This window comes from Pungitius pungitius, chromosome 12, assembly GCF_949316345.1.
Source record: "Pungitius pungitius chromosome 12, fPunPun2.1, whole genome shotgun sequence".
NCBI lineage: Eukaryota > Metazoa > Chordata > Actinopteri > Perciformes > Gasterosteidae > Pungitius > Pungitius pungitius.
The window spans coordinates 8,818,253-8,840,833 of record NC_084911.1 but is presented as its reverse complement, the minus strand read 5'-3'; the positions used below and the strand labels follow the sequence as shown (position 1 = coordinate 8,840,833).

The 22,581-nt window shown below is 37.5% G+C and overlaps 2 protein-coding genes across 12 annotated transcripts in view; both read right to left on the bottom strand.

The window, feature by feature from the left end:
* Positions 1-73: 73 nt before the first annotated feature.
* On the bottom strand, positions 74-21,905 carry LOC119220113 (nuclear GTPase SLIP-GC-like). Of its 10 annotated transcripts, none has more exons than XM_062565845.1 (21): positions 21,606-21,905; positions 21,193-21,281; positions 20,344-20,456; positions 7,874-7,918; positions 7,744-7,777; positions 7,499-7,582; positions 7,035-7,125; positions 6,473-6,689; positions 6,109-6,330; positions 4,728-4,934; positions 4,432-4,607; positions 3,897-3,990; positions 3,721-3,808; positions 3,485-3,606; positions 3,135-3,311; positions 2,847-3,016; positions 2,299-2,422; positions 2,028-2,136; positions 1,813-1,946; positions 1,492-1,573; positions 74-1,369 (listed from the first exon to the last, which is right to left on the bottom strand). In XM_062565845.1, the coding sequence occupies exons 2-21, from the start codon at positions 21,257-21,259 to the stop codon at positions 1,296-1,298; spliced, it is 2,430 nt and encodes an 809-aa protein (XP_062421829.1). In that variant the 5' UTR covers positions 21,260-21,281; positions 21,606-21,905; the 3' UTR covers positions 74-1,295. The 10 variants fall into 10 exon arrangements, with proteins under 10 accessions (XP_062421829.1, XP_062421827.1, XP_062421824.1 ...); XM_062565843.1 differs by lacking the exons at positions 20,344-20,456; positions 21,193-21,281; positions 21,606-21,905 and adding exons at positions 8,077-8,195; positions 9,019-9,100; positions 11,003-11,142; XM_062565840.1 differs by lacking the exons at positions 20,344-20,456; positions 21,193-21,281; positions 21,606-21,905 and adding exons at positions 8,078-8,195; positions 9,019-9,100; positions 11,003-11,142 and having other exon boundaries at positions 7,874-7,928.
* Positions 12,371-22,581, bottom strand: part of LOC119220107 (nuclear GTPase SLIP-GC-like) — a 36,702-nt gene continuing 26,491 nt past the window's right edge. For both annotated transcript variants that reach the window (XM_062565837.1, XM_062565834.1), the window contains one exon: positions 12,371-13,788. The gene's annotated coding sequence lies outside the window, so the exon portion shown is untranslated. The remainder of the gene's footprint in view (positions 13,789-22,581) is intronic.

The window sequence follows — 22,581 nt, the reverse complement described above, 5'->3', positions numbered from 1 at the left end:
AAGGAGAACAGAAAGAAGCTTTAAGATCCTTTTAAAAACATGAATAACCAAGAAGCCCATGTGACACTTTGAAAGTGAACTTTATTGGAGTTTACCGTGTAAAATACTATCAATGCTGATGTAGAATGTAGATTAAGACAAACAATTATTCACTAATTAATGAGAAACAAGACAAGAGGTTTAGTTGATTACATTTATCATAGAGGGATGGACATGGTCAGAAACAATGCTCAGGTAGGCAGTGGCATTTAAACGATGCCCAAGGGGCCTAAAGTGTGCCAAGAAAACATCCCCCACAAGATTATACCACCAGCAGCAGCCTGCACGGTGGTAACAAGGAATGATGGATCCAGGTTCTCATTCTGTTTAGACACTACTCTACTATCGCCTCTACTATCTGAATGTCTCAACAGAAATCGAGACTCATCAGACCAGGCAACATTTTTCCAGTCTTCAACTGTGCATTTTGGTGAGCTCTTGCAAAAGCTCTTTTTCCTATTTGTAGTGGAGCTGAGTGGTACCCGGTGGGTCTTCTGCTGTTGTAGCCCATCCGCCTCAAGGTGTTGCGTGTTGTGGCTTCACAAATGCTTTGCTGCATACCTCGGTTGTAACGAGTGGTTATTTCAGTCAAAGTCTCTCTTCTATCAGCTTGAATCAGTCGGCCCATTCTAATCTGACCTCTAGCATCAACATGGCATTTTCGCCCACAGGACTTCCAATCCTTTAGGTGAGTGTTGTTCCCTCCAACTTTTGATACATGAATTAACACTTTTAGAAGATATTATTTTGCAGTAGGCATTTTTAATCTTTAAAAATGGAAAAAAGAAAAAAATCTTTTAAAAAGCATAAAATCGTTGCCAAAATCAACAAACAGTACACGCTGAGACAAATGTTAAGAATTTAAAAAACCCATAAAATCATTCTGATTTCAATACCAATCAACTGCGAACTACTATTAAAAGAAAACAAATGTATTATAGATATAAAGTCAAGAAAAATGTAAATCATTAAACTGGTAATCATAGTGGCTAAAAGCTTAATTCTTAAACAACAATGTGACATCCTGCTCTCACCCCCCAATACCCCCTCCCAAACACACAAAAACAACATTTCTGTCTTTAATCATTTAAACTAAAATGCCCCAAAAACATATAACATCTCAACAAATTGCTATCTATCTCAAATCGCTAGGCATGTCTGTTACCACAAGCTAATTAGAAGTACAATAAAGAAAATTGTAATAACAAAAATGGTTGAGACCAAATCCAGAGGTCTCATGTCTCCAATTACTACAATTATTGGTCTTCTTCCGCGCTTCCCTTCAGTTCTTCATGGTGGTTCTTCACCATACCAAGCTCCACTGTAACATCTATTAAAACATAATGTTAACATCAAGTTCACAGTTAATTACACATTTGGGAAATTTCCTGCCAAATATTTAGTATTTTTGAGGTTTTTGAGATGATCATGTTTTTATTTTGTTGCCTTTACCTGGGATTGAGTCACCGTCTGTCTTGAGCGACAGGTCGATTGATTCCTGCATTGTCTCTGTCAGGTCCTCCAGCATATCTTTCTAAATTAGCATAAATATCTTCATTACTCACAGATTATATGTATCTTTGATACTAATGGCTAAATAACGTAAAGGGTGAAGTGTGGCGTGCACACTTTATATATATATATATATATATATATATATATATATATATGATATATATATATATATGATGAACAAGAATTGTAAATAAAGGTAAGTATCATAACAATTGTAAAATGTCCTCATGGTTTGACGTATGATAAAATGTTACAAACCATCAAGTCTCTCAGCTGGTTCAACATGACCTTTTTTGCATTCTTAAACATGATGTTTTTTGAATCTTGAACGTGCTTCCTTATTGTTTCCCTCATGTTATTCAGCGAGTTGGTTCCACTTATTACTTTTGCATCTACAAGAAAGCAGAAAACAATGTCAATTAAAATACAATTACATTACATTTATATTTATTATTATAATTCTTTTATCGTACCATCATAGCATTTCTGCATTGATTCCTCAACTGTTGTCATCAGACTGCTGTAGATCCTTTTCTTACGTTCACGGATGACTTTGATGAGTTTCTTCTTCATCTTATCTTCCTGAGAGAGAATATTAAAGATCCACACATTTTGAATCCAATCAAGAGAATCTAAAAATGAGGCTCCTCTTGTGTCTCCTCTCTTCTCACCCTTCTACTTGGGCCTTTCTGACCTGCACTAACAGCTACACAATGGACTACTGGTACACTTCTCTTCCTTTACCTCTGCATTGAGGAATTCCAGTTGAAGTTTGACATCTTCGTACTCTGGCTCCATTTTCATCTCCTTTGTGCCAAGTGAAAATGAATTGAGTTTTCCCTTGAATGGTCCACAATTTACTTCATTTCTGAAACATTGTATCACATTACTGTTATTACTGCATAATGTATGAACTGTTGTTCCAGGGATAGTTTGTACCACTCATAGATATATATGAAGGCTAGATGTCTTACGGCGGAGTCAACCAATTTTTGAGCGATTTGGTTTGTTATAAACGTCAGAGATGTAGTTATGACACTACATACTTATGAATAATCTATTTAATGTCATTTTTAAAATTGAGCAAGTTATGGTTATTTAAAAAGTACATGTGTCACTACCAACACAATGTTATGAGTGATCGAGTTCCCTCTATCAAGATTGACGCCATCTGCGGACGTTCGACTCCGGTGGCCGGTAACGTGGACAAGACATCTAGCCTTTATATATAAATATATATATATGGTACAACTAGCCTGCACAGGATTTTATGTCTTTATATTATTTCCTACGGGAAGGTCTCCTTGAATATCTCATCGATGCTCTGAGTCAGGAATGAAGATAACTCCATGTTGAGGTTTTGTTTCCTTTTTTTTTTACTTTTTGTTGTTTTAGCGTTGTAGATGCCGTTGTGCTCGACTAAATACTTCAGTGTCTTGTGGAAACCACTTCCTGACTTACTCTGAAACAAAACAGAAAAAAAATATGACCAAATATTTTAACAATGTGAATTTCAACAACCGTCATAATGATGCATTAATAATGAGGTAGTTATAATTATGTAGTCATAATTGATATACTTTAGGATTTAAGACAAAGTTGATGAATCTTTCACAGGATTTTTCAGATTCCTCAACTCCGTCATTGAGGCACTTTTCAAAATCCTCGTAAGTTTCTTCCATTTGTTTCCTGACTTTTTGAAGTTCATCTTTCATCTTTGTTTCAAGGATTGTGCACACAGCTTTCTTTTTCTCAGCCTGTAATAAACAAAAACACATTCAGCATTCAAAGCAATGGAACCATAAAGTTAAATGAATTTTTTTCAAAAGCAAAACTATTCAGAAAAACAAGTTGTGTTTTTATGTTTTCTAATTTTGTTCTGTCAATTTGAACGAATAAAAGAATATGAGATGTGATCACTTTATCTTACCCTTCCTCTTCGGCTGGCCCCTTGAATCAGAGACAGGATCCCGTGGGCTCCGGACACATAGTTCAACGTCTCTTTGTGACAGTCATTGAGCTCCTGCAGGAACTCCTGAAGTTTGGGTATTTCTGTAAAGAAAGTGTCAGTTTGCAAATATAATTCGAAAATTGAATTATTCATTTTTTTTTTTTTGTTAGAATAAAGTAAATCAAAATGTGCTCATATATGTAGACTTCACCTACCAGTTTCTTCTTGATTCAGATATTTCTGATTTAGAAACTCTACGGAGCTCACTGTGAAGACTTTGAAACTTTCCTCACTGAAGTGTTTCTGTAAAGAAAACGTTCTGGTTTTAAGTCAAGCTTGCAGCTGAAGATAATAATTTGTGATAAACTTTCTTTCATACTACAATACTCGCCTTAACCTCCTTTAGTTGGTTGAATTCTTTCATCACTTTGTCTTTGGCTTGTTGGTTTCTTTTTAAGATGAAATCACGAATACCAGCTTCTGAACTAAATGAAAACGTTCCCATTAATTTCCACCTCAAACAGTTTTTGGAGAAGTGAAACATTAAATTCACTTTTTTTTCCGCATCCAAAAGTCTAAAAGATCCACCATTCAATTGTGTATCACTTTATTAATAAGTTCTCGAAAAAAATGAGTTGTTAATAATAAATACAAAGTAACATAATACTTTTTCATATTGCTCAATTGTGTTGACTGTCAGAAGCTATTGATTTCTAAAGGAATTTCCTTGGAAGGACTGATTAAAATTGATAAACCAGCATTAAAAATGAATATGTAGAAAATAATTTTCACGCTGATGGTCTTGATTTTTAATATTGGTCATATAGAGGCATCAGAATTATTATTGAGACTGTTTCATAACCACTTATAATTCCTCCTAATAACTTTAACATTTATATGTACTTTTGGCATCTTAAACCACTTACGTGTCTTTTGCATCTGAATGACCATCAGACTTGGTGCAGATGAAGTGAATCTCATTACACTGGCCACCATTTCCCATGTAGCTGCAGGCATCTTTCAGGATGTCCCAGGCTTCTTTGTCTGATGCAGCTCGATTGATGTCAGTCACAATCCAGATAGTGGAACAACTTCCAACAACCTGAACGGATACGACAACAAGTCCATTATGATGGTTATCAGCTCTTTGCAATAATACAAAGTCACAGTTTGCAGACAGCACAGTAACACACAATAAAAAGCATTGCATGTGATGAATTACCGTTTTCCACATATTGTCTCTGCTCTTGTTACTGTCCCCATTTCCAGGAAGATCCACCAGTGTGACATGCTTCAGAAGATCAGCGTCTGGCACCTTGATGGTCACACACTTCACTAGCGGCCAATACCACCTCCTTGTGCCTTGAGCTACTGCGTCATCTGGGTTGCTTCTTGTGTATCGGATTAATTTTTCAAATAGCTCTTCGTCCTGCAATAAATAGTGAAATGAGGTCAAAGCACCGTCAGGTGATTTCACTCAAAACTACAAATTCAATAGTATTGAGTCATAGTAGGTATGTTTAGCATTAAGCACACTTGTGTTTCATGTTGACCTTTGGTAGCATTCTGGTAGAAGAAGTGTGGCAGTTGGCAGCCTCCAGTTTGATGATTAACTATCTTTCATTAGGGGCACCAAAGACAATCACTTCAGCTTTGTCTTGATTTTTTTAATGTAGTGAAACAGTGAGTCGATGGTTTCACAGTGTAGACTTTAGAACTATTTAAATATCCCCTCATTAAAGAGGATCATAAATAAACTGAATAGAAAGGGTTCATGTACTGTAATGGCAAAATATAATGATGCCATAATGTTCTATTAGATTAATGTCTAAAACCAATCGTGACTTTAATTCTGAGGAAGTCCCAAGACCCCAGCTGTGTGGGAACGATCTAAACAGAATAATCTCAAAGCACCTCTCCTCTTTGATCCCATTTGTCTTTGCATAACACCGCTGCGTGGAGGAAGGAGAAGGTGTGAACTTCTTTGGCTATTGTCCTAGATCTAATCAAACATCTGTTGTAAGCATCTTGAGTTTCCCTTCAAGTCTGAGACCTCCTTGCCTGTCTCAAACTGTTTAGCATAACAAAACCAAGGTGTTAACCCTGTCGATGTATAAATATAGCCATGTTCCTCTCAAACATTAAGAAGGAGCTTGCCACTGCCTGTCCATGTGTAGCTGTCGCAGGCCTCTTCTTCCTTGCAAGAAATAAACGGAAAATGCAACTTTGACTGACAAGAGACTTTTCAACTGATTCCCGATTGCACGAGAAAATCTTCCACAACAGTACCGATCCCTGTGGTACTCAAAAGATTATGCTTACCAACTGGAAAGTCAGGTAGCTGATTTAAACAAATATTGTATTATTGCTATTTTATTCTTTTTGATAATGAAAGGTATATTTTACATGGGTTTGCAGTGATGGAGGACAGGCGGATGAAGGCCACTCTTTCTTCAAGTAAAAAGGATCACATTCTGATTTTACATTTGTCAAACTACTGTTAAACTTGGCTTATATGCATTAATATTAACCTCAATGACATTTTACTGCCTGAGTTACAAATGAAGGCTTTTTATGAAGTGATACTGAATGTTTAATCTTACTTCATCGGCTGTCAAAATCTTCTTTCTCAGTTCCTCGTTGGATTGGAGAAATTCTGGGATCTTTTTGAAATATTTGCCATCCATGAGGTCATCAGGAGATTTTTCTTTCCAGTCTTCTCCATACAGCGCTGACAGCTTTTCAACAATGTCCCTGTGTTCTGTGTCATCTTCCCCATTTTCCAGACCAAAATTTTTTGAGAACCACAACTCATCTCTCCATTCCTAAATGAAAAGGAGAAAAAAAAACATATTACCATGTATAAATTAAATGGCCTGCTGTGTAATCAAGAATTGTATTTATAAAGCCACAACACACACATTTTTAATTAGTAAAGTAAAACAAACATATTAAGCTCGTTTTTACCTCTTTTGTGATAAACTCAACGATTGCCTCGCCCTTTTGATTTTGCATGTTGGCCTCCACTTTAATCAGGACTGACGTACATGCACTGACGCTTCCAGAGGGCAAGAAGTTCTTCAATCCAATGATGGCATTTATCAAAGAGCTCTTTCCAGCTCCGGTTTTGCCAAAGACGCCGACCACCTCCCTCTCCTCGGTCTCCAAATCGTGGATTTTTCTCCTGTGTTACACAAGTGTTTTGTTTGTTTAAAAAACATTAAAAATTGAAACAATGTGTAATGATGAGAAGTAGATCCATCTATGAACAGGCCTCCACAGAATATTGTACCTTCTTCAGTAGAACTACACTAATTTTCTATCAATTTTTGGAAAATTAAGACTTTTTTTTCCATAGAAGTTGAAAAGATTTCCTTCAAGACATTTGTGAAAATGGACATACTTACAGAGAGTGGGTCTAACCCATGATGGCCTGCAAGTCTTAAATCTCTTAGTGGAATCGGCCCTTTGAGTGGATCTAAGCCCAGATAACATATTGATGTGAGAATTGAGTAAACTTGATTCTTACCTCAGGAAGTCGTTCAGGTTGTTTTTTTCAGGAGGTATTCTCTGTAGGACACGTCGCATTATGTCTTTCACCTTAGTCAGTGTCTTTTTTTCTGTCAAATTAAAAGTAAATAACTATTCAGCAGGAACCATGAACCAGTGAGTTGAGTAAGCGGTAATGCACAATGAGGGAAGAAGCTAAAGCGTGAGATGAACTTTCTCTGCCAGGTTCATTTAGGAAGCTCCAGAGTATCATCAGGATTCTGCCTTGGTATGTTATCAAAGGATCAACCCTGGTCTCCATCTTAAAACATTATATAGCTAATTACACCGTTTTTTTACTTTGAAGCATAGCATAGCGTTGCTATGGATACTTGCATGTGTACATAGGGCAGTATTGTTAGTGAGTAAAAATGTTATTACGTATAAATGTTAACCTCTTTGGTAAGTTGGAGGATGTCATTGTTTGGAAAGTATTATAAATACCTGAGTAGGATCCCGGTCGTCGTTTCTTAGTCGGTGGTTGCTGTTGATTGGACTCGCCCTGGAGATCAGACTTTCTCTTTCCTACTTGGGAAATTTTGGTTAGGTGGGTGGAAAAAAAGGAATAAGAAAAAGTTTGTTGCATCCGCCTCTCACAATATTAAGACAAGTTTCGATATAGTTGTTGAGTCAAAGCAAGAAGTTTAAAACTTCAATGAACACGACATGTAATCAGAAGTGCATCTCACCTTCATTACTTCTGCCACTGGTGGACGGAATGACCTGAGGGTGAAAATGGACATATGGGTTTTAAAATAAATACATATAGATAATAAATGCCTTGTGATACCTGAGTGCTGGAAACTTTCTTTAACTTACTTGAGCAGACGCATCAGCTGTATCTGGATTTGCTGTGTTTTGTTCCTTGTAAATCCATAATAGTAAATAAATGTTCAAATTCAAGAACATGCCATTATTGTAAATGAGATATTATTATCAATTATGCGTCATGAATTATGTGCTCGTATATGAATAATGTATAAAATATTTGTGTGAATTGTGTGTACAGTACAGATCATTACCATTAACAACTTCAGTCTCCTCTTGAAAATGCACCGTGGTCCTATTTTCGGGATCAATTTCTCAATTTCTTCATTTTGATCCTCCAGAGAGAAAAAACTTTCCTTTGTAAAGCCTTCTTCTGCAATTAAAAGAATTGAAAGAAACAGACGTAGAAACGTAATCAAAACTTGAAGCCCGGTCACTCACCAACATCAGGAGCAATGTTTTGTACTTGTTGTTGGATATAGAAGGAAGGATTTCTGTTGGCCCTAAACTGGCGTCGAGGAGGAGAAGGTCCTCCCGCCGCAATACTAGATCCAATCACATAAAATGTGTGGGCTCTTAACAGTATTGTAAACATAATGGACAAAGCGTGAGTGTTGTATGGTGCTTGGTGTGTCTCTAACTCTCATCCTCATCAGATCAAGAAGAAATAAATGACAAGACACAAACAAGCGGTTACTTGGCTTAATGAATGTCTCCCTTTAAAATGTCCACATCTTTTTCTCTTTGGTGCTTTTGTATTCTCTGAACAGAGAAACAAATTGAAAATATTAGTCAACACTTATAAACATTGCGGCATGTTTCACTGTGTAATGGTCAAATAGAATGATGTCATGAGGTTATGTATGGTTAATTGTCTAAGAATGATCATGAGTTTAATTGTGACAACTGAGGAGAACTGAACAAAAGACACACAAACACCTCCCCCCTCTGATCTGATTTATTCAAGAATACAGCTGTGTGGAGGAAGGAGAGTGTGTCTCCAGTTACTAACTAAAAATATAATCTAGTGAATATTATATTGTGACGAACACCTCCAAGGCTCCCCCCTTGATGCCAGTGTTCTCATCCGTACCATAATAAATCCAAGGCGACTTCCCCGTGTATGTAAAGTAAACCTGTGATGCTGTGATGATTTGTTGAAGTTAGAACCTGCCATTGTGAGCGTGATACTTTACCTTTAAATTTTTCTATCCACTCGCGTAGACCCCATTCAGTTAATTTATCACGGACAAAATCATCCATGGCCACGAACGGAAACTGGAAGTTAAGCAAATTGTCACATTTTAAATCAACTACTGCAACTTCAGAGAATCATATTTCACTGAATGAAAACAATGAGTAATGAAACTGCTGTTATCAATCTCAAGGAATTATTTATAGAAAAGATTAAGAAATCCAACAATTTATATAAATACAATTCAGTCATTTTCCTTGTTAAACGTTTTAATACGGTTTGTACGGTAAAATTACTAATAACATGAATCCAGTGTCAGCGGTAACTACATTTTGGGGTGAAAAGGTGAAGAGTCGGAAGGGACATGAAGACGCTGTAGACATCTCAACGCTGATTGGCCAAGAATTTAACCGAAAAGCCAAAGGTTTGCAGGTATGGCAACAGTTCAAACATCAAAGTATTAGCATTTAAAAAAATGCTTGATGGACCAACGAGTGAAGGTATTGCCACTATTGTCTGAATATGTTTTAATAATCGAACAATATATATCATGTTCAGAAGATTAATCAGTAATGAAATTGATAATATATTCGCTTTCGACCAAATAATTGACTTCAACAGTAAAACCGGGTTATAACAATCAATTAATATAATAACAGGCATATAGGGGCTAGTTTTCAATATTGAGGGTTTTTTTCTTCTTTCCTTTCCATACTTTAGTGTGGACCGATACAGAGAGACTCACCATCACCTTGCGTTACTCTTCGGTAATATTCCATGTAAATAATAAAGACCTGTTTCTCAGTCCTAAAGAGTTTGTCGTGAACGCAAAGCAAGGACCAGACTTGAGACTTTAATCAAAGCAATATGACAATGTTTATTTGTGACAGGAGTATTCAGTCCTGCAGTCATACGTGCACGGACCTGTTTCAATCTGTCTAGAAAAAGCATTGAAAAGGCGCTTAATACAAGATGCGCTCGGAGTATATAGTCTTTAAGAGCATTTCTGATTGGTTCACTATGATGGAGGCGGCTCCTTGCTTATGACCGTCTGAGAGCCCCATTGGGGCACAGGGATGTCCATCCCTTCAGGCTCTCGGATCATCGCGTCTCCCGTTGTTCATGAGTTCACTGCATACTTCAGATAGTTGGTGTGTGAGACATGTTAGTCTCAATATTCTGTTTTATCTACAATTGACCCTGAGAGAGCGTGTAGTTCTTTAGCCACAGATTCGTGTGCTCCGGGCCATGCACGGCCTCCATCATTATTTGTATTCAATTATTGTTCAAGTGTACTTGCAGTCTAGCGTAAGCGTGCATGATTATATTTAATACTCAACAAGTTCAAACATTTTATCGAGTCGGTGTGATATCTTGGTGGGTTATAATACGCACTTAAGACGGTGGGGGGTATCACGGAACTTATTCATCCCGGACTGCCAGAAGACATCAGCCTGCTCGCACGTCTCCCGCTCCGGAACTCAACAGCTTACGCTTTACACAGTCATGTGACTTCAAGAACAAATCACAACACGGGTAACCGTACCCATGAAAAACCCAGTCTGTTACATTCGGAACCACCTCCGTCCTCCTCAAATTCTAGCGTGTGACGTAATTTATCACGAACAAATTCATTCATGACGACGAACGGACACTGAAAGCTAAGCAAAAAGTCACGTTATAACTTTAGAGAATCACATTTTACTAAATGAAAATAGTAATAAAGTGTGGACAGATAGAGTCACCAACGCCATGCCTCTTCGGTAATATTCCGTGTAAATAATAAAGATGTGTTTCTCAGTCCTAAAGAGTTCAAACATGTTATCGAGTCGGAACCACCTCCTTCCTCCTCCAATTCTAGCGTGTGACGTTGCAGCCTTTAGCTCGTTGTTCACGGTGAAGATCTTACAGCTTTCAGACGGTCAACAAGAGTCACCCGCGATGATTGACATCCTCAAAGACGCGATACAAATTCGAACGTTTACCTGTAGCGAGAAGGTTAAAGATGCAGATCAGTGCTGCTCCTCCAGCTTTGTCAAACTCCAGCGGCCGTAAAACTACTTTTGCTCTGCAAAGTGCTGCGACTCCACCCAAGAAACGAAACCTAAAGGCTGTCTAGTTCTTGTTTGTGAAACTCCTCCCACGATGCATTTCCCGTCTGAATGATCCATTTATTTTGAACACCCGACTCCCTTAAAGGGAATGACGGTTTGATAAAATGGGACAAGACAAAAAGTCTGGAAACCAGTTTTATTATAGAAAACCACTATCCACTAACCACTAACATATTTAAATAGAAAATCTTGCTCCGAATAGTTTTTTACAGCATCTTGCAGAAAAGTGTGCTTCCATAAAATAACTGTAGTGGAGTTGGATTTGCAAAGTAACTTAAAAAGTATAGAAGGTCCCCCAAAATACTACCAAAAGCAATAACTTTAACCATAAGGATAAAAACAAAGAAACAAAACCAAGAAAGTGCAATTTCATCAAATAAGCCGATTTACAACTCGCTATAAATAAGAGCCATAACTAAACAATGGTTCAGTGTTAGTGGGTGTGACCCTTTGAACTGACACATGTTCAGGATCATTTGTGGACCATGACCGTTCCCTTTTCCCAAGCAACTCATATTTATAGATGTCCAGATGACCTTTTGGTGACATGATGGTCGATATCCAATTACCATTGCTTAATGGTGCACAAAGCCTTTGTTTAGCTATTTATTGTCCAACTATATATTTCATCACTGAAGATGAAGACCTTTAAGTAGCCATGATACAGGACTTGTATGTGTGTCAATTCTTTCTCCTACTTGCAAGTATCATGTAATAAATGTCCTGTTTAATGATTTTACACTGGTGTCAAGTAAAAAAAACACTAAGTAATAAGCAATGTATACTGCATGCACAGGAGATGAAGAGCATAAGTGGTGGGCAATAGAGTTTTAATCCAGTTCACCACGTGACACGAGATTGTTAAATAAAGTCACCAGTCCTTTGAAGAAACTGCCTATTTTGTGTGTGAAGTGAGCCTGATGAAAAGTTGGGCAGTTAGGGTTTATGAGTTGACAGAGGACAGTTGACAGGTTTATGACTTCCTCTCAAAGTGAATGTTGATGCAACACACTTTGCCCCAACCAACGCTCCCAGACCGACATGTTGAATGGCCCGCCCCCCGTCTCCTATTTAGGACACGGATTGGTTGTGAGATGTTGAGGAACTTTATCCGCTTACAGTGGTATTTGAAACACTGCTTAATTTGCCACTAACAAAGCACGTAGGAGTCTGTACTTCTTTATCATTATTATTGTAATGTCCGGGTGTGGTGTCTCACTCAGCACACGTAGACGTAACGTTGATGCAAGTCGTAATACTTTTATTTGTGAACCTCACCCGCAACACTGGCGATACATTGCATGCAGCTCAAAACACTCGTAACCACAGCAACAACGGAACTAACCAGGACCAACCCCCTGAAAACAAGGAAGACACGCCTCCCCCAAACACTGGCCCGTCCGATTGGCTGGAGTGCGGGGAAAGGCGTGCCCTGACAGACCACACACACGTTGAATATTGAATAGTGGTTGTGAATATTCAACAGTATTCATTAAGATTTACAACATGCTATAAATTAAGAGCCATAACCAAATAATGGTTCAGTGTTAGTGGGTAGAGAGTGTGTGACCTTCTGAACTGGAGCATGACCGTTCCCTTTCCCAAGGAACTCATGTTGATAGAAGATTTGTTTAGCTATTTATCGTCCAACTAGATATTTTATGGGGGTGAACACGCGGGCACCAGCTGCAGGGGGGGAGGTAACATGAAATAAACCCAATGACAGAGATGGTGCGAGGTTGTTTTCAGAAGCACGAAATAATGTTGATCTTGCTAATCATCAACAAACTTCTGGTGCTCGGCAAACAAACGTGATGTTTCCGATGCACAAACTCTCGGCTGTTCAAATGCGATACACAACGTATTGTGGCTACAACTGTTTTCTGCTAAAAGGCAGCTATTTACTTAGTATTTAGAATGGCGCTGGTAACCATGTTGCAACCGCCAAATCAAATTCCTTGTATGTCTGACATATTATGGTCATACATGTTTCCTGATTCCTGATCAGGGGTTGCTAACAAAAAGTACTGCCTCAAGAGGCAGTAGCACAGTTCACACACAAACATCAGATACATCACAGTATGATAAACAACATGGTTCAATTAATAAACACAAAAATAAAAGCAGATTACTGGAAGTTATTTGTAAAAATGGAAGAGAGGGGGAGAACTGAGGGCTGATCAGCAACTATGGTTTGTTGCAGCTTATGTTTGTGTATGTTGAAAGAGGTGAGGGCTGTTACTTTGAGCGTGTTTTGTACTGAGTTCCAATCATGCGCACTGGCAAAATAAAAAGAGTTATGACCAAACACAGCGCGGACTTTTGGAATGCTGAGCCGAATTAAGTCACTGGATCTTAAATGGCGATCGCTGTCGGAAATTGTGCAGAGGATTTGAGCGGTAGCGAGGGGTCAATCCCAGAAGGGAGGGCCAATCCACCAATCTGTAAAGATCACAGTGGTGGGTGCCGAAGGATGCACTTGTGGCAAATCGGATTGCTGAGTGTTGGAGTGTGTCCAGTTTTCTGTACACATCCACGACAATTGTAATAAGATGAGTTGACAAAAATGGTTGAGACCAAATCCAGAGGCCTCACATCTCCAAGGGTTAGGGCTCATCAGCTGTTCATCAGCTGTTCAGCAGCTTGGTGGACTGGCACTAGTGATGAAAAGCAATGTTAGAGTTATTCACAACATCAATCCAGAGTCAGTATGTAGATATTTTAACAGCTTTTACCAAACTACTGGTCTTCTTCTGCACTTCCCTTCAGTTCTTTATAGTGGTTCTTCACCATACCAAGCTCCACTGTAACATCTAAAAAAAACATAATTTTAACATAAAGTTTACTGCTAGTCACACATTTGGAAATTTAGAACATTTTTTTGTACTTTTAGAGATGATCATGTTTTTATTTTGTTGCCTTTACCTGGGATTGAGTAACCATCTGTCTTGAGCGACAGCTCAATTGATTCCTGCATCGTCTCTGTCAGGTCCGTCAGGATGCATTTCTAATATATATATACATATATATATATATATATTGATGTTGAACAGGAATCGTAAATAAAGATAAGTTTCAAAAGTTTAAGTTTAAAATGTCCCCATCGTTTGAAGTATTAAGAAATGTTACAAACCCTTAAGTCTCTCAGCTGGTTCAACATGATTTCTTGAGCATTCTTGAACATGATGTCTTTTGAATCTTGAACGTGCTTCCTCATCGTTTCCCTCATGTTATTCAGTGAGTTTTGTCCAGTAAATTTTTTTGCATCTACAATGAAACAGAAAACGGTTGTCAATTCAATTTTAATTCCATTAGGCACACATATAGTAATGTGCATGTTGTCAGTGTCATGTTGTACATGTCCTTATCTTTTATCGTACCGTCATAGCATTTCTGCATTGATTCCTCAACTGTTGTCATCAGACTGCTGTAGATCCTTTTCTTACGTTCACGGATGATTTTGATGAGTTTCTTCTTCATCTTATCTTCCTGAGAGAGAATATTAAAGATTCACACATTTTGAATCCAATCAAGAGAATCTAAAAATGAGGCTCCTCTTGTGTCTCCTCTCTCCTCACCCTTCTACTTGGGCCTTTCTGACCTGCACTAACAGCTACACAATGGACTACTGGTACACTTCTCTTCCTTTACCTCTGCATTGAGGAATTCCAGTTGAAGTTTGACATCTTCGTACTCTGGCTTCATTTTCATCTCCTTTGTGCCAAGTGAAAACGAATTGATTTTTCCGTTGAATGGTCCACAATTTACTTCATTTCTGAAACATGTTAAAAAGTTGAAATGTTTCATGAACAGCATTGACAAGTTTGTATTTCAAAAGTAATATAAATGTATTATATCACATAACTGTTATAACTGCATAATGTTGTTCCAGGGATAGTTTGTACAACCAGCCTGCACAGGGTTTTATGTCTTTGTTAAGTTATTTCTTACGGGAAGGTCTCCTTGAATTTCTCATCGATGCTCTCAGTCAGGTATGAAGATAACTTCATGTTGAGGTTTTTTGGTTTCCTCGTTGCTCGATTCTTTTCAGCCTTGTAGATGCCGTTGTGCTCGACTAAATACTTCAGTGTCTTGTGGAAACCACCTCCTGGCCTTCTCTGATACAAAAGAGAAAAAACAACAATATTTTAACGTTTAATGTGAATTTCAACAATCATTAAAATGCAATGCAATAATCATTATGTAGGTAGAAAGAAAATACTTACAGGATTTATCACCGACTCTAAGACCTTTTCACAGGAACTTTCAGATTTTTCAACTCCGTCATTGAGGCACTTTTCAAAAGCCTGGTAAGTTTCTACCATTTGATTCCTGACTTTTTGAAGTTCATCTTTCATCTTGTTTTCAAGGATTGTGCACACAGCTTTCTTTTTCTCAGCCTGTAATAAACAAAAACACATACAGCATTCAAAGCAACGTAACCATAAAGTTACTTTATTTTGAGTGAGACCCCCCCCTAAATGACTTTGATTATGCGGCCTCTCTGAAGAAAAAACATTGATTGAATATAAACAGCACCACCTAAATTTAGAAATAAGACAAGATGTGTACATAAATAAGACTGTCTATAAGCCGAAGGGGTCCACGCGGCAGATAAACGAGTTCTTCACATTGCCGTCTCCAACGTCTCACCATTGATTCATTAAAGGCAAGTTCACGTGCAGCAGCTCGGTTTCCTTCTCCAACAGCCAGACTGGTGCAATGGCAAAATATAATGATGCCATAATGTTTTATTAAATTAATGTCTATTAACGTTGATTCACAAGAGACTTTACAACTGATTCCTGATTGCATGAGAAAATCTTCCACAACAATTGATGCCTGTAACTTGCACCTGTCTGTCTCGCTCTTGCACGTTAGCCCATAAAAAATCATACATTAGCCGCACTGTATGAGCCGTAGGGTTCAAAGCGTGGAAAAGATTAGCGGCTTATAGTCCGAAATTGAAATTATTATTGAAACACATTTAGGTCGTCTGTCTTTTACTTCACAATGTTTTCTCATTATTTTCTGTCAATATGAACGATGATTAAGATCAAAGATGAGATGTGATCACTTACTCCTCCTCTCCGGCTGGCCCCTTGAATCAGAGAGAGGATCCCGTGGGCTCCGGACACGTAGTTCAACGTCTCTTTGTGACAGTCATTGAGCTCCTGCAGGAACTTCTGAAGTTTGGGTATTTCTGTAAAGAAAGTGTCCACAATTCAATCATTCATTTTATTTGTTTTGTTAGAATAAAGTAAATCAAAATGTGCTCATATATGTAGACTTCCCCTACCAGTTTCTTCTTGATTTAGATATTTCTGATTTAAAAACTCAAAGGAGCTCACTGTGAAGACTTTGAAACTTTCCTCACTGAAGTGTTTCTGTTAAGAAAACATTCTGGTTTTAAGTTAAACTTGCAGCTGTAGACAATTTGTGATAAACTTTCTTTTATACTACAATACTCACCTTAACCTCCTTTAGTTGGTTAATTTCTTTTATCACTTTGGTTTTGGCTTGTTGGTTTCTTTTCAAGATGAAATCATGAATACCAGCTTCTGAACTAAATGAAAACGTTTTCATTAATTTCCACCTTAAACAGTTTTTGGAGAAGTGAAACATTAAATTTACTTTTTTTTCCGCATCCAAAAGTCTAAAAGATCCACCATTCAATTGTGTATCACTTTATTTTAAAGTTCTTTGATCTCAATCAAATGTTGAAGTGAAGTGAGTTGTTAATAATAAAAACAAAGTAACATAATACTGTTTCAGATTGCTCAATTGTGTTGACTGTCAGAAGCTATTATTTTCTCAAGGAATTTCCTTGGAAGGACTAAAATCAATAAACCAGCATTAAAAATGAATATGTAGAAAATAATTTTCACGCTGATGGTCTTGATTTTTAATATTGGTCATATAGAGGCATGAGAATTATTATTGAGACTGTTTTATAACCACTTATAATTCCTCCTAATAACTTTAACATTTATATGTACTTTTTGGCATCTTAAACCACTTACGTGTCTTTTGCATCTGAATGACCATCAGACTTGGTGCAGATGAAGTGAATCTCATTACACTGGCCACCATTTCCCATGTAGCTGCAGGCATCTTTCAGGATTTCCCAGGCTTCTTTGTCTGATGCAGCTCGATTGATGTCAGTCACGATCCAGATAGTGGAACAACTTCCAACAACCTGAACGGATACGACAACAAGTCCATTATGATGGTTATCAGCTCTTTGCAATAATACAAAGTCACAGTTTGCAGTCAGCACAGTAACACACAATAAAAAGCATTGCATGTGATGAATTACCGTTTTCCACATCTTGTCTCTGCTCTTGTTAGTGTCCCCATTTCCAGGAAGATCCACCAGTGTGACATGCTTCAGAAGATCAGCGTCTGGCACCTTGATGGTCACACACTTCACCAGCGGCCAATACCACATCCTTGTGCCTTCATCTTCTGGGTCATCTGGTTTGGTTCTTGTGTATCTGATTATTCTTTTAAATAGCTTTTTGGCCTGCAATAAATAGTCAAATGAGATCAAGGAAACGTCAGGTGATTTCACTCATAACCACAGACTCAAACTGCTTTACAAATAGTATTTTTTTGAAAACCCTATCATTGAAATAATAGAAGCAACAGCAATTCTTTGGTGAATACATTTTAAATACTAAAGCAGAAGTGAATATAAAAGTAAAGTTTTGGGTGACAAAATTGCTGATGATTAGATTTTGACAGTGCCTTAGATTATCGGGTATTATATGTTTATCATAGCATTAGGCAGCATTGACGTGTTTCATGTTGACCTTTGTTAGGATTTGAAGTTTGACTGTTGGCAGCCTCTAGTTTGATGATTAAATTTAAATCAGAGAGAGTTAAGGTGAGCAATGATTTATTAGATTTCATTAAAGGCACCAAAGACCTGTGTAGCATATCACCTTTGTCAGTAGTGATATGCTACACAGGTTGCTGATTTAAACAAATATTGTACTAGTGTTTCTAATACCAGCTGGAAAAAAATAATATAAGGCGTCATTTAATCTTAATGATAAATGTTTTGTTAAAACAGTACCAGTTACTGGTACACAAACTTCTTTATGATTATGAAAGGTACATTTTATATATAGTTTACAGTGATGAGGGCCATGCTTTCTTTTAGAAAAAATCACATTCTGATTTCACTTTTACATTTGTCAAACTACTGTCAGACACAACAGAAGGCTTTTCATGAAGTGATACAGAATGTTTAGTCTTACCTCATCGGCTGTAAAAATCTTCTTTCTCAGTTCCTCCTTGAAAAGAAGAAATTCTGGGATCTCTCTGAAATATTTGGTATCCATGAGGTCATCAGGAGATTTTTGTTTCCAGTCTTCTCCATACAGCGCTGACAGCTTTTCAGCAATGTCCCTGTGTTCTGTGTCATCTTCCCCATTTTCAAGACAGAAATTTTTTGAGAACCACAACTCATCTCTCCACTCCTAAATGAAATGGAAAAAAACGTATTACTTTGTTAAATTAAATGGCTTGCTGTGTAATCAACAACTGTATTTATGAAGCCACATCAGGCCTTTTTAAATAGCTTCAAGTAAACAAACATTAAGCTCATTTTTACCTCTTTTGTAATAAACTCAACGATTGCTTTGTACTTTGAGTTCTGCATGTTGGCCTCCACTTTAATCAGGACTGACGTATGTGCACTGATGCTTCCAGTGGGCAAGAAGTTCTTCAATCCAATGACGGCATTAATCAAAGAGCTCTTTCCATCTCCGGTTCTGCCAAAGACGCCGACCACCTCCCTCTCGTCCGTCTCCAAATTATGGATTTTTTTCCTGTTGTAGTGTGGGTTGTTTTTTGTTTCACAAATATAAAAAAACTGAAAAAATTTGTTGTTTGACTAAAAGTCAAGATATAGTTTAAATTCCTGATTTTCCCAAATCTCATTACTTCATCATTTTACCCTGATAGATATTTGTCTGAAATTGTCATAATATGACCAACTAATTCTCATCAGTTCATCCTTGAGTCTAAGTGAATATTTGTGGATCATTTCAAAAGATTTCCTTCAAGACATTTGTGAAAATGGACATACTTACAGACAGCGGGTCTAACCCACGATGGCCTGCAAGTCTTAAATCTCTTTGTGAAATCGGCCCTTTGAGTGGAATCAAGCCCAGATAACATATTGATGTGAGAATTGAATAAACTTGATTCTTACCTGAGGAAGGTTTTCAAGTTGTTGCCTTGGTGAGGTATTTTCTTTAGGACACGTCCCATTATGTCTTTCACCTTAGTCAGTGTCTCTTCTTCTGTCGGAGTGAATATAAAGAACTATTCAGCAGGAACCATGAACCAGTGAGTTGAGTAAGCGGTAATGCACAATGAGGGAAGAAGCTAAAGGATCCTGCCTTGGTATGTTATCAAAGGATAAACTCTGGTCTCCATCTTAAAACATTATCTAGCTAATTACACTGTTTTTTACTTTGAAGCATAGCATAGCGTTGCTATGGATACCTCCATGTGTACATAGGGCAGTATTGTTAGTGAGTAAAAATGTTATTACGTAGAAATGTTAACCTCTTTGGTAAGTTGGAGGATGTCATTGTTTGGAAAGTATTATAAATACCTGAGTAGGATCCCGGTCGTTGTTTCTTAGTCGGTGGTTGCTGTTGATTGGACTCGCCCTGGAGATCAGACTTTCTCTTTTCTTATTGGGAAATTTTGGTTAGGTGGGTGGAAAAAAAAGGAATAAGAAAAGGTTTGTTGCATCTGCCTCTCACAATATTAAGACAAGGTCTCGATATAGGTGTTGAGTCAAAGCAAGAAGTTTAAAACTTCAATGAAGACAACATGTAATCAGAAGTGCATCCCACCTTCATTACTTCTGCCACTGGTGGACGGAATGACCTGAGGGTGAAAATGGACATATGGGTTTTAAAATAAATACATAAATATAGATAATAAATGCCTTGTGATACCTGAGTGCTGGAAACTTTCATTAACTTACATGAGCAGACGCATCAGCTGTATCTGGATTTGCTGTGTTTTGTTCCTTGTGAACCCATAATAGTAAATACATGTTAAAATTCAAGCACATGCTATTATTGTTAATTAGATATTGTCATCAATTGTGCATCATTAGTTCTAAGCTCCTATATTCTATATAAAGTATTTGTGTAAATTCTGCTTACAGCACAGAATATTACCTTTAACAACTTCAGTCTCTTCTTGAATTTTGTCCGTGGTCCCACTTTTGGGATCAATTCGGCAATTTCTTGATCTTCCAGATTGTAAAAACTTTCCTCATCAACACCTTCGTCTGCAATTACAAAATTTCAAGTTTAATCTCAGTCAAGCAAAAATCCAAATGATACATAAATCAACTATAGAAAGAGTGAAATAGGGATTAAGTAAATTGTTCTAAGAGTAGTACATCTTGAATACAGCATGATTGTATTTGTATGTTGTAATTGTTTTTTATCCTGATTTCAGCACCGCTGGGATCCTCATCTTAATAAAGTACAAGATAGTGACAAGCGGCTACTAGGCTTAGATTATGTGTCCCTTTAAAATGTCCACGTTTCTTTTTGGTGCTTTTGTATTCTCTGACCAGAGAAATAAATTGCAAGGACATGTTTCATCGTTGTATTAATTCTGTAGATGTTTCAGTATTGGTAGGTCATACAGTGTGAAACATCTGTCAGTGATGGCTGGCCGATAGAGGACAAAGGGGTGTCGCAACACCTGCAGCACCCCTCTCTAAAACCCCTCTTTAATGAATATTGAATGTACCCAGTAATATTTGTAAAATATGATATCTGTGCAAAATATATGTTTGTCCTGCACGTCCCTATGTGTCACCGCTGGGGCAATCTCTCTGATTGTTAAAGTTGTATTTACAACTATTTCTTATGTTGCAATAAATGTGGAATATTGAAGTACAAATTAGTAAAGCATTTTCTGATACCTTCACGGTTTTCATCATTCGGGGCCCTACCGTGAACAATATCCACGACATCTGTGCTCTAAAAAGAGAGTTATGGTAAATACTTTACCTTCAAATTTTTCTATCCAGACTTGGAGACCCCACTCAGTTAATTTATCACGAACAAATTCATTCATGACGACGAACGGACACTGAAAGCTAAGCAAAGTGTCACGTTATAACTTTAGAGAATCACATTTTACTAAATGAAAATAGTAATAAAGTGTGGACAGATAGAGTCACCAACGCCATGCCTCTTCGGTAATATTCCATGTAAATAATAAAGATGTGTTTCTCAGTCCTAAAGAGTTCAAACATGTTATCGAGTCGGAACCACCTCCTTCCTCCTCCAATTCTAGCGTGTGACGTTGCAGCCTTTAGCTCGTTGTTCACGGTGAAGATCTTACAGCTTTCAGACGGTCAACAAGAGTCACCCGCGATGATTGACATCCTCAAAGACGTGATACACATTCTAACGTTTACCTGTAGCGAGAAGGTTAAAGATGCAGATCAGTGCTGCTCCTCCAGCTTTGTCAAACTCCAGCGGCCGTAAAACTACTTTTGCTCTGCAAAGTGCTGCGACTCCACCCAAGAAACGAAACCTAAAGGCTGTCTAGTTCTTGTTTGTGCAACTCCTCCCACGATGCATTTCCCGTCTGAATGATCCATTTATTTTAAACAACCGACTCCCTTAAAGGGAATGACGGTCTGATAAAGTGGGACAAGACAAAAAGTCTGGACCCACAGTTTTATTAAAGAAAACCACTAACATATTTAAATAGAAAATCTTGCTCCCAATAGTTTTTTACAGCAGCTTTCAGAAAAGTGTGCTTCCATAAAATAACTGTAGTGGAGTTGGATTTACTAAGTAAATTAAAAAGGAAATAATGTCCCCCAAAATACTACAAGTAATAACTTAAATACTTAGCGCAAAGTCCATTTTTTTACCTGTGTTAAAACTAGAAAAACATTCATAACAAACAATTCAAACAAACATGGCATTTTAACCATAAGGATAAAAACTCAGACGAACAAAAAACAAGAAAGTGCAATGTCATCAAATAAGCAGATTTACGACATGCTATAAATAAGAGCCATAACCAAACAATGGTTCAGTGTTAGTCGGTAGAGAGTGTGTGACCTTCTGAACTGGAGCATTACCGTTCCCTTTGCCAAGGAACTCATGTTGATAGAAGATTTGTTTAGCTATTTATCGTCCAACTAGATATTTTATGGGGGTGGACACGCGGGCGCCAGCTGCAGGGGGAGAGGTAACATGAAACAAACCCAAACCGTGACAGAGATGGTGCGAGGTTGTTTTCAGAAGCACAAAATAATGATCTTGCTAATCAATAAATACTTCAGTGTCTTGTGGAAACCACCTCCTGGCCTTCTCTGATCCAAAACAGAAAACACAACAATATTTTAACGTTTAATGTGAATTTCAAAAATCATTAAA

Excerpts from the sequence above, each read along its gene's own strand:
- LOC119220113 (XM_062565840.1), bottom strand. The coding sequence starts at position 9,085 with ATGGATGATTTTGTCCGTGATAAATTAACTGAATGGGGTCTACGCGAG. Across the intron at positions 6,331-6,472 it reads TTGAGTTTATCACAAAAGAG|GAATGGAGAGATGAGTTGTG; the intron begins GTAAAAACGAGC and ends CTTTTCATTTAG. Across the intron at positions 3,017-3,134 it reads ACTTTGTCTTAAATCCTAAA|AGTAAGTCAGGAAGTGGTTT; the intron begins GTATATCAATTA and ends GTTTTGTTTCAG.